Source organism: Nuphar pumila, chromosome 6 (genome assembly GCF_984573655.1).
Source record: "Nuphar pumila chromosome 6, dmNupPumi1.hap1.1, whole genome shotgun sequence".
Classification (NCBI taxonomy): Eukaryota; Viridiplantae; Streptophyta; class Magnoliopsida; order Nymphaeales; family Nymphaeaceae; genus Nuphar; species Nuphar pumila.
The window spans coordinates 119,149,319-119,161,120 of record NC_143254.1 but is presented as its reverse complement, the minus strand read 5'-3'; the positions used below and the strand labels follow the sequence as shown (position 1 = coordinate 119,161,120).

At 38.1% G+C, this 11,802-nt stretch overlaps 1 protein-coding gene across 2 annotated transcripts; it reads right to left on the bottom strand.

Annotated features, from left to right (window-relative positions):
- Positions 1-228: 228 nt before the first annotated feature.
- LOC149835911 (peptide methionine sulfoxide reductase A5-like) lies at positions 229-11,269 on the bottom strand. Of its 2 annotated transcripts, none has more exons than XM_090010707.1 (4): positions 10,930-11,269; positions 8,510-8,622; positions 8,279-8,423; positions 229-868 (listed from the first exon to the last, which is right to left on the bottom strand). In XM_090010707.1, the coding sequence occupies exons 1-4, from the start codon at positions 11,203-11,205 to the stop codon at positions 674-676; spliced, it is 729 nt and encodes a 242-aa protein (XP_089866833.1). In that variant the 5' UTR covers positions 11,206-11,269; the 3' UTR covers positions 229-673. The 2 variants fall into 2 exon arrangements, with proteins under 2 accessions (XP_089866833.1, XP_089866834.1); XM_090010708.1 differs by lacking the exon at positions 229-868 and adding an exon at positions 1,208-1,634 and having other exon boundaries at positions 10,930-11,252.
- Positions 11,270-11,802: the final 533 nt, after the last annotated feature.

Below are 11,802 nucleotides of genomic sequence, written 5' to 3'. Positions count from 1 at the left end.
TGAAGAATTTGGATTGAAAGAATGAATGTTAGACCTGACCATATCCGGAATACTAACTAGGGCTCAGAAAGCCAAGATGATAAGATAAGAGGTCCAAGAGATCCCCCAATAGGATAGGAAAATTCAGGATAACCAAGAGGTAAAAAAAAAAGAACACTTCTAACATGAAAAGTGCATTAACACAGAAAGAAAGTTACGATAGTTATATTAGAGGAAGTGAGCTTCTTATAAAGTCCAAATGCATAAAAGCAGCACCTTTTTAAAAGCTTTCAGTAATCATGGTTCAGTGGATCTTGTGTCAATTATCATTCATCCAATTATGCTATAATAGACTCCATATGAAAGTCTTTTAAAAAGGGCTAAGACGTACACTGGTTTTACATCTCACAGGGTTGATGTTGCTTGGTATGGGTTTTCTAATCTCAAAGGTTGCCTATAACATATACTAACTCTACCTTGTAGTGAGTCTTCTGAGAGAGAGAGAGAGAGAGATGCACAAGATATAATGTGGCTTGATCCTGGAGAAAAAAATCCGATTACTTCTGACGACATTCTTCTAAGAAATCTGATCACTTCTAACCACATTCATCTTAGATCATGTTAGGCTTAGCGTCCTCTTTTGAAAAGAAGACGAGCTTTGGCAGCTGTCTTCTTAACCTGAACAGAAGACTTGCTAGAGCTCTCTCAAAGCAGGCCAGCCCTTGCTGATGATGTCATTGATCTTTGCATCGATCTTCTTTTGGATTTCTGGGGTACACAACTCAGCAGCATAGCTGTTCAACTTTGCGCCAAAGCTGGATGCTGTGAGCTCCTCTGTCAGATTCCCTATTAGTTGGAGAAGGAGAGGGTTTCGCCGGAGCTCGAACTTCTGCAATTTTGTCACCAAATAGCATTGTGAGGTACAGAGAAGTGTTGCTGAACGGAACATTTTTATCCAATTTGTTGTCATTTTCATTTAACTGTTTAGGCTTAAGATCTATGACTAAATGCAGCTGCTATAATATGAACTCAGCTGGAGTAGGTGCCAAAAACATCTTGTTTCAAATTCGAGCCTGAGAAATAGAAGACCAATTAAACAGGGGCACACTTTGGTATTGCTCCTGAATCGGAATTAAGATGGCGATGTTGAAATTCTTCAGGCAACTTGCCAAGATATTAGAAACTATTTGAAAGCCATTTATCTAAAGCTTCCTTACCATTACATACAGGAGTGAGAGATCGAACAAACCATGAGCTCAATACTCGTACAAGAATTACACGTACATCCTTGTAAAGATCATTTAGAAGAAACATATTTTGCATCCATATAGTAAAACCATTGGCAAGAATAGCAGCAACCATAAGAGGAAACATAAAATAGCAGCAAGCACAGGACAGAAGCATCTATATTACGCAAGGTTCACTGCCTCTCATATCTGTTATGAATAATATCAGGCACCAGCTTAGGACTGCAGCTCAAAGTGATCCCAGTATGTCAGGCAAAATCAATTGCTTCAGCCCCTGAGCTTGGTTTGTTAATGTCAGCTAAGGACGTAAGTTTGTTGCTTCTGACAGCTAACGACATATCAAATACTTTGCCATGAAGTCCAACTTAACTGGAACCTGGCCGAGTCGAAAAAGAAGACTAGGTTGTCCTGTTATTGTTTGATTGAACCAAGTTAGACATGGTTCAGAATTTAATTTTTTGACTAACACAGAATCCAAATCAACATTCAAACTGAAACAGAGGTTTAGAAGAGGAGCAGAGATGCACAAATGCAGCTTTGATCACCATTGCTGCAACCCATGGCCAGATATTGTGACTGCCTTGAATAGTCCTGAATGATAATAGCTTTTTATGACACTGCTAAAACATAGCTTAAACTCTACACCACGCAAAAATATGTAATGAAGTGTCAATCGAGAGAGGCAAGAACTCCAAGAGCAAGCACGGAAGCACGCACATACACAAGAGGCCACTAGAGGGCACACAATAAACCACAAAAAGTGGTCAAGCACACAAAGAAGAAAAAAATATATTTCATTCACTAAATGCTTCACAAGAAGCTTGAGAGATACATGGGGCCATGCCCCTTATTTATACACAGCAAGGGACCCAAGGAGGGGCTCCCATAGGGACGTTGGAGCCCCTCCAACGGTCATATTTATGACCGTTGGAGGGGGGTCCAACGTCTCTATGTGGGACCCCCTTTAACAATAAAAAGAAATAAATAAAAAACAGAAAAAGAAAAAAGAATAAGAAAGGAAAAAGAAAAGGAAGCATATCTAGGATATGCGTGTACATGTGAAATGACATAAATACCCCTATCGGGTATTACAATATAAATATATATATTTATATATATAGATAGACATATAGACATATATATGTCAATATATATATGTGTATATGTCATAATCTAAATATATAAATATATATATATACAACATATTTTAACACCCCCCCTCAAACACACGGGGAAATCACCGAGAGTTTGCTAAGGAGAAAGAAGAAGCGAGGCGATGGCAAGGCTTTGGTGAAGAAATCTGCCAGCTGATATTCAGTAGGAACATATGGGAGTTGAATGGTGCCCCGTAAGAACTCATCACGAACATAATGACAGTCAATCTCAATGTGCTTTGTTCGTTCATGAAAGGTGTGATTGCTAGCAATATAGATAGAGCTCTTGTTGTCGCAACACAACTTTGAAGGAGTTGAGAAGGAGACACCCATATCTTTAAGCAAGCGTCTTAACCATACAATCTCAGTTATGGTAGTGACCATCGCACGATATTCTGCTTCGGTAGACGAGAGAGACTTTATGCTGCTTCTTACACCTCCATGAGATAAGTGAATCACCAAGAAACACACAATAACCTGTGGTAGAAATACGATCATCGGGGTTACCCCCCCAATCGGAGTCAGTATACGCAAGTAAAGTAAGAGGTGAAGAAGAGGATAAGAATACTCCCTTAGTTATGGAATTTTTCAAGTATCTGATAATCCTCATTACTGCTGCCATATGAATAGTAGAGGGAGCAGTCTGAAATTGGCTTGCACTATGAACTGCATGAGAAATGTCGGGCCTGGTGATAGATAAATATGTTAGAGATCCAATCAGTTGACGGTAAGGCGTGGGATCTGCTAAAGGAGTGCCATCACTGGCTCTCATCTTGGCATTGATGACTTCTGGAGTCTCCACCCTTTTATCATCTGTCAGCCCAGACCTAGCAATAATGTCAGAGGCAAGCTTCATCTGAGATAGGACATACCCCTTGGGGGAGTATGCAACTTCAATACCTAAGAAATACCTTAGAAAACCCAGGTCAGACATATCAAAATTTTTCTTAAGAATATTTTTAATAAGGTCAATACCTTTCTTATCATTACCTGTCATAATCATATCATCAACATATAGCAATAAGATAGTTATATATTCATTAGAGGATTTAACAAACAAAGCAGTATCGGTGTAACATGAAGAAAAGCCATTATCAAGCACTACTTTGCTAAAAAGATCATACCAAGCTTTTGGTGCTTGTTTAAGACCATAGAGAGCTTTGTTCAACTTTAGAATATTTTCTTTCCCAATTTCAAGACCCGGCAGAGGATCCATAAGAACTTCTTCACACAGATTTCCATTTAGGAACGCGTTTTTAACATCAAGTTGATATATCGGCCATTGCTTAATGGAAGCTAGAGCAATTAAGGTTCGTACACTAGTCATCCTAGCTACAAGAGCAAAGGTTTCTTCATAATCAATCCCATATTCTTGGGCGTAGCCTTTTGCAACCAAGCGAGCTTTGTATCTTTCTAGGGATCCGTCACATTTGGTTTTGACTTTATATACCCATCTACACCCAATTGCTTTTTTTCCTAGTGGTAGAGGAATAATGCTCCAAGTTTGGGCTTTATTAAGAGCCTCTAACTCAATTTTCATAGCTTCAATCCAATGTGGATGATCTTTAGCTTCCTTAAATGACGAAGGTTCATGGTATGAATGTATTAACATAAGGCAAGACCTATAATTCGGAGAAAATGATTCATAAGACACAAATTTTTGTGGTGGCCTACTAGTACGAGAAGATCTCCTAGGTGGATTGTTGTCAATAGATTCTTCTAAGGAGAAGTCTTGAGAGTATCTGTCAATAGCAGGTTGATGTTCATTTCCTAACCGCCGGGTATATACATTTATATCATTTAGACTTTCATTTTGGGAACCATTATCTTGTTGTGAGATATCATTATAGTGTAAGATGCCATCACAAGTAGTATCACAAATAATTGCCTCAGGGGATTCAAGTCTAGGAGCTAAGTCAAATAGAAAAGAATAATCAATGTCTTCCCTAGATGTGTGGATATCGAAACCATTTTGTTCTTCAATGAAGTTCACATTTCTTGACACATACAATTTATTATTTTGAATATCATAGCATCTATAGCCTTTTTTATTCTCACCATAGCCAATGAACACACATTCAAGAGCTTTAGGAGACAATTTATCTTGTCCTTGACTAAGTACAAAACATTTGCATCCAAAGATTCTTAGTCTATTAAAATCTGGAGTAATTTGAAATAGTTTTTCAAAAGGTGAAATATTTTTTAAAGAGGAGGAAGGCATACGATTTATAAGATATGTTGCGGTAAGAAGGGCTTCGGCCCAAAAGTTTTTGGGAACATTTTTAGACACAAGAAGAGTTCTTGTGGTTTCAATTAAATGTCTATGTTTCCTTTCCGCAAGACCATTTTGTTGCGGAGTTTTAAGACAAGAACGTTGGTGTACAATTCCATTTATTTTAAAGTAATTTTGAAAATCTTTAGACATGTACTCTCCTCCCGAGTCTGATCTAAATATGGCTATATTGTTTTGAAATTGGTTTTGAATAAGAACATGAAATTCTTTAAAATTAGTGAAGACATCGGACTTATTTTTAATAATGTAAACCCAAGTATATCTAGTAAAATCATCAATAAAAGAGACATAGTAAGAATAACCTCCTTTGGACATAACGGGTGCCGGCCCCCATACATCGGAATGCACAAGTTCAAAAGGTCTTTTTGACACAAAATTACTATGTGAATATGGAAGAGAGTGAATCTTTCCAAGAATGCAATCATTACATGTAAATGTATTTGTATTACAAAATTTTTCCAAAAATGGAAAGAGATTTAACTTGGAAATACTAGGATGCCCAAGCCTCTTATGCCAAGTCTCAATATCTTTAGTTTGGACATGATTACAAAATGATTTGGATGGCAAAGACAAAAAATCCATATAGTAAAGATCCCCTCTTTTATGGCCTTGCCCAATCCGCTTCCCGGACCGGAGATCCTGCACATAGCAATGAGTAGGTGAAAAGGAGGCATTACACTCAAAATCGGTAATTTGAGACACGGAAAAAAGATTTAGGTTAAGTTTTGGAATAATACGGATTTTGGGAACAAAAAATTCTTTATTTTGGTCATAGATTTTCTCAAGATTTCCAATGCCTTCAACACCCAAGGATGTTCCATCGGCAGTGGAGACGTATGATTTAAATTTATTGAGACTTGGTTTTGACAAAAGTGATGCATTTGGGGTCATATGAAATGAGGCACCCGAGTCAAGAATCCAAGAGGTCATACCTGGAAAAGAGGAGATGGCGGCGCCGGACGTGGAGGGTGAAGACGATGATGAAGAGTTCATCTTTATGAATTGTTGGAGAGTTTCAGTTAGATGAGCGATGGACTCCTTTATGTCTCCATCCTTCTTTGAATCTTCATTGGCGTTTGGAGGAGTTTCACCAACGGAAGCCACCTTCTTTTTGAACTTGGGGCAATCCGGACGAATATGGCCCGGTTCATTACAATTATGACAAACGATTTTCCTTCCTCCACCACCATTATTCTTCCAAAAATGTGGTGGTTTATATGTTCTTACATTGTTGTCGGGTCTAGACACGGCATGAACTTCATCAACATCTCGTTTTAAAGCCAAACGAGTTTCTTCTTGACATAAATCGGCTAAAATATCACTTAGAGGAGTAGAGGCCCTATAAAGAAGGGATCCTCTAAGTTGCTCAAATTCGGGGCGAAGCCCATGAATAAATTGAAAGAACCTTTCTTTTTCCATTTGCTCTTGCCTCATGGCAATAGCACTACCTTCCCATTGAGGTTCGAGAAGGACAAGTTCATCCCATAGAGAGGATAGGGCACTATAGTAGTCCCTAATACTCATATCACCTTGCTTGGTAGCCCTTACCTTCTCTTGAAGAAAAAAGTGTCTAGCAAGGTCCCTTTGAGTGTACATGCCTTTCATAAAAGACCAAGCTTCATTAGCCTTCTTGAATTTGGCAAGATTTGCACAAATCTTCAATTCGACATTGTTCATGAACCATGCTAAGATTTTAGCATGCTCACTTTCCCAATCTTCTATTTTAGAAGAATAGTCAAGGATAGCCTTCTCCTTTTCTTCTTCATTTAATGCTTTTTCCTCATCACCTTCAAATTTAGTCAACTTCAATTGTGGTTCCGGAATGGTTCCACATACATAACCCCAAAGTTTCTTGCCTTTGAGATTGTTCTCCATTGCGGCTGCCCACATGCGATAATTGGTCCCATCCAATTTGAATGAGAGATCGATTTTTGCATCCTTGTTTGCCATTTGTAGAAGAAGACTATGAAGGCAAGAAAGAGAAGGATATTGCTTGTCAAAAGAGGATCCGATGAAGCTTTTTCAACCAAGGCTCTGATACCATGTAATGAAGTGTCAATCGAGAGAGGCAAGAACTCCAAGAGCAAGCACGGAAGCACGCACATACACAAGAGGCCACTAGAGGGCACACAATAAACCACAAAAAGTGGTCAAGCACACAAAGAAGAAAAAAATATATTTCATTCACTAAATGTTTCACAAGAAGCTTGAGAGATACATGGGGCCATGCCCCTTATTTATACACAGCAAGGGACCCAAGGAGGGGCTCCCATAGGGACGTTGGAGGGGGGTCCAATGTCTCTATGTGGGACCCCCTTTAACAATAAAAAGAAATAAATAAAAAACAGAAAAAGGAAAAAGAATAAGAAAGGAAAAAGAAAAGGAAGCATATCTAGGATATGCGTGTACATGTGAAATGACATAAATACCCCTATCGGGTATTACAATATAAATATATATATTTATATATATAGATAGACATATAGACATATATATGTCAATATATATGTGTATATGTCATAATCTAAATATATAAATATATATATATACAACATATTTTAACAAAATGAAGTGTCACAATTAACACTAGGGAAATATATATCACAGAGTTCCCTTATTGATGTAGAAATAACAGGAGTAATTAGATAATTCCAACAGCATTTTGGATGCACCAGCAGTGCAAGTCAGGTAACTAGATAGTTCGAACAGCATTTTGGATTCACCAGCAGCTCTCTTACATGTTCCACATGGTACAAAACATATACCAAGGGTCTCCAAAGGTTGATGTTGCACAAAAGACCATGTTGCGTAGGTTTGGAGGACCTAATTCCAATTTTAGGAACTGATCCAACACAAATTTGACAAAATTCAAACAACCCCAACACACAAGAAGCTCATTCTTTTCCTAGAAAAAATCTGTAATACCTCTGGGTCTGACTCATTAAGAAGCGAAACATAAAGGTGTAGTTGACTAATATCTTAACATTACACTAACCCAAAGTACAACAAGCAAACTTGTAGAAATGGAAGCAAACACTCTCAACAATACACACAATTGGAAAGTTCTAAGCCAAAATTTCCATAAAAACTAGATGTTTAAACAGAAGTATCAATTAAAATTTGAATTTAAAAGATTGAAGGCTCCATATACTGAAATTTAACACTAGTATTTCCACTCTGAAAGGTAAATGCCGAAATTGATCATAAGAATATTTTTTATTTCAAATGGTAGGTTTCCTAGACCAAATGGTGTTGTACTGTTTTGTCTACTTTTACCAAATTTACAGGTGTGCTAGGCAATTTAGAACAGTATCAGATAGCCTCTTCCACTGACAAGCAACCTGACTATCCACCTAGTTCAACAACTATGACCTCAACAGTCAAAATCCAAGAACATCCCTTAAACGTACACTAATCTTAGAAGTTCAATGGCAAGTGCAGCAGTACACTATTTGGTCTAGTTTTATGACAAATGCAGAACTCCCAGAACTCTAAAAAGACACATAAAAATATACTTAAAATGTTACTATTGAGAATATAAATTACAAAGATGCTGCTAATGAGATGTAGAGGAAAGTCTAACAAACTATAAGGAAACATCATACCTGATGCTCAAATTCTGCAGGATAGAAGGCTGTCAATTGCATAATTTTTGTTGTTACAACACTGCTCTTTGATCTAGCCTGCTCTTTTTCTTTGCTCACAGCAGCCAACCTGGTCTCCTCAGTACCATTAGTAAAAATTATGGACCTGTCATTGGACATTAAACATAATAAGAGCAATTCTGAAGTGCTGAGGTGGAAAGTTGCTCTTAGAAAGTATTCCTGTCATAATACCTGTACTGGTTACCTACATCAGGCCCTTGGCCAAAAACCTGCCGAGAATCATGACTGGACCAGAATACATCCAAAATCTGTCTAAAGCTGATCAACTTAGGATCATACTCGACCTGTACAAGTTAGGGAGGGAAAAGGCGGAAAAAAGAAAAACAAGTATTAGCAGAATGTCCTGATAAACTAGGGAAAGGAAAAATAGGCTTCTAGCTTCTAAGACAACCAAATAGCAAAAATAACAATTGGATGCAAATTCCTGTTTCCCATGAAAATTTTATATATCAGCAAAAAACGGATGGAGTATGGACAATTAAATAGCAACATCATCAAACCACAGCCAAATTCAGAAAAAAGGAAAACATACTTTAATGATGTACTTGGTTCTATTGGCAGGTTCTCCAAGCCATGCTTGAAGCATATGAAGGGAATAGACCCTTTTCACAGCTAGTAAAATAAGGTCAGAAAACATATTAAAAGTCTTCCTAGTCTAGGTAAAAATTTACTGCAACTTTTCAGTGCCTCACCCATCCTTATAAAGCTACATTTTTGTTAGACAATAAAATCTTTATTGAATCACACAAAGCATATGCCTTTGGAGAATTGTCCAAGATGATACAATAAACATGAAGAGCGAAGACATCATTTGTATACTAGGTACTGCTCCGAATTTGGAATCAAATAATGTTGGTGCTGTATTAATGGGTGACAGTTTCATGATACAAGAGGGTAGTTCAGTAAAAGCAATAGGATGAATTGCTCAAATACAGTGCGTGAGGCTTATTTGGTCGTGCTATAAATGGCCTAGCTAAACCTATTGATGGAAGGGGCGAAGTTTTAGTGTATCATTGGCTTATCATATTATCTATCAAGCTATACAACAACAACAACAACTACGCCTTCATCCCAAAACAATTGGGGTCAGCTGATATGAACCAAAAAAAGAAATTCATTTTGGGTCTTCCACATGAATCCTTTTCCTCCAATCATTTCTATCCAATGCCATGTCCTCGGTGAGGTTCAAAGCATTCATATCCTTTCCTATCATCTCCATCCAAGTCTTCCTAGGCCTACCCCGACCTCTTTTAACTAATATATTTTCCCATTTCTCCAACCTTCTAACTGGAGCATCATTAGGCCTTCGCCGAATATGTCCAAACCACCGTAAACGATTCTCTCGCATCTTATTTTCAATGGGTGCAACACCTACCTTCTTACGTATCTCCTCGTTCCTAATCTTATCTTTTATCTATCAAGCTATGAAAAAAATTTAATAAAAGACATAAATGAATCTACTTACCAATGAGTTATGAAATGCTATGGTTCTTACATAGGATTTATTGATTTATTCAGAAGTAACTCATTGAGGCCGTGCACCTTTCTATTATCTATTTAGATTACATAGCAAAATATAAAGTGCAGCTGGTTGGCTCCAGCCTATTCTTGAAATACACAACTCGGCCACACTCCCTTTCTGAGAAAGATCAATACGTCAAGCACTACACTTAGATTTATTAGATTTGTTGCTAAAATGTCAGATATTAACCAGAGAGTATATCTGTCATGTCAAAAACCAACCAACATCTGGTTTAAAAGTACCACAACCAACCTAATTCAAAACTGAAAGGAATACACAGAAGAAGAATATTAGTAACAATCAATTAGATGATTGAAGCACCAAATTATCGTTAACTAATATCATATAACATCAAATTGTCATCAATGTAGTACAATCCTACTGATCCCTGAATGATTAAACAAAGAAACTGGAAATTCTACTGCAATAGAAAAAGAAAGAAACAAATGAAACAAAATGTCTATTGTTCACAACGAACTTTCAGATGAAAAGCTCTCCAGTTTGTAACAGGAATACAATAATCGAACCCGAATATGGAAATCAAATCCATGCACATTTTGTAATGCAGTCATTTTACTCTTAATATGAAAAGAAAGTTGTTCAAGACTACAATTCTGTATACATTTCGACAAAAATCTTTGAAAATACCAATTGAGAACGAGAATTTCTCAATCTAACAGCACTAAGTTCACTCTCAATAAATCCTAACTCATGATAAAGAGCCTTATACACATATCCCCAAAGAAAGCGAGATACTCTACATCATTTCCCGAAACAAATCCGTGTTATAGATCAAGCATTATTCAGGATAAACGAGAACAAGACCGATCTTAGTCTGCACATGAATTCCGTAAAGAGGAACAACATGAACGAAACAAGGCTAATTCAAGCAAAGAACGCTAATTTGAGGCGGTCTCTTCAATCAACAAAGAAAAAAGTGAAACCGATCCGAAATTTCGCAAGAGTTCCTGATCTGTTAGACGGACCCAAGCGTCTTGATCTCAGATTTTCACAAAAAGAAGGAAAGGGAAACTAAAATTAACCCTAGATCAACAGAAAAAAGACGGACCTGAACGGCCTCGGCGTGATCGCCCAAGCTCCGAAACTCCGGCCGGGTCTTCGTCCCTCCGGCGTACCCGGCGGTGGTGCGCTCGACCCCGGACAGGCAACCGAAGACGGCCTCGGCTCTCCAGAAGCTTCCGAGGGCAAAGACCGCTGTCCGGAGGCGCGGATTCTGAACTCCGGCATACGCGTTCGCCGAAATGTTATCAGGAATTCGGATGCAGAGAGCGTCCCTACACGCTAGAAGAAGGCAGAGAGCGAGAAGCGCGGCTGGGAGGCTCATCTCTCGGCGTATCCACTCTTTGGAGGAGAGAATCCGTATGCCGGAAAATCGACTTCTGGAGAGAAGGGGAAGGTGGGAAGGGCGCCGGAGTTATAAGACTGGGATTTTTCTCTGTAGGTGGCGATTCGGACTCCCGATACGTCTTAAATTGCGCCCATATTCGAATCGGACAGGCGAGAACCCGACTCGAATTGCATGCATGTCACAAAGATACGTGTACGACCTGACTCGAGACACGAGTTCGTACGAGTCCTATTTTTCCAAAAAAAAATCCAAATCGATGGAGCAATTAACATCTGGTGTGCTGTCTTACATTTGAATATGACCCGAATCAAGAACACATTACTAGCCGATCCGGATTCATTTTTACACGAGGCCATATTTTGATATTTACACCGAGAAACCACCCCCCTAGCCATGCTAACTCTATTGCCCTACTTATTGTCATGGCAGTTTAAAACTTTATGGGCTTACCTCTTGCCCCTAGGCTTCAACTATTCAAAGTGAAATTGATTTTATTTTTGAAAATAAAACATAAGTTTTAATTGAATTATCACTTGATTTTAAACCACTTGTAAATAGATTTTCAAAAAAAAA

Excerpts from the sequence above, each read along its gene's own strand:
- LOC149835911 (XM_090010707.1), bottom strand. The coding sequence starts at position 11,205 with ATGAGCCTCCCAGCCGCGCTTCTCGCTCTCTGCCTTCTTCTAGCGTGT. Across the intron at positions 8,623-10,929 it reads ATCACGCCGAGGCCGTTCAG|GTCGAGTATGATCCTAAGTT; the intron begins GTCCGTCTTTTT and ends TAACTTGTACAG. Across the intron at positions 869-8,278 it reads CTGCAGAATTTGAGCATCAG|AAGTTCGAGCTCCGGCGAAA; the intron begins GTATGATGTTTC and ends ACAAAATTGCAG.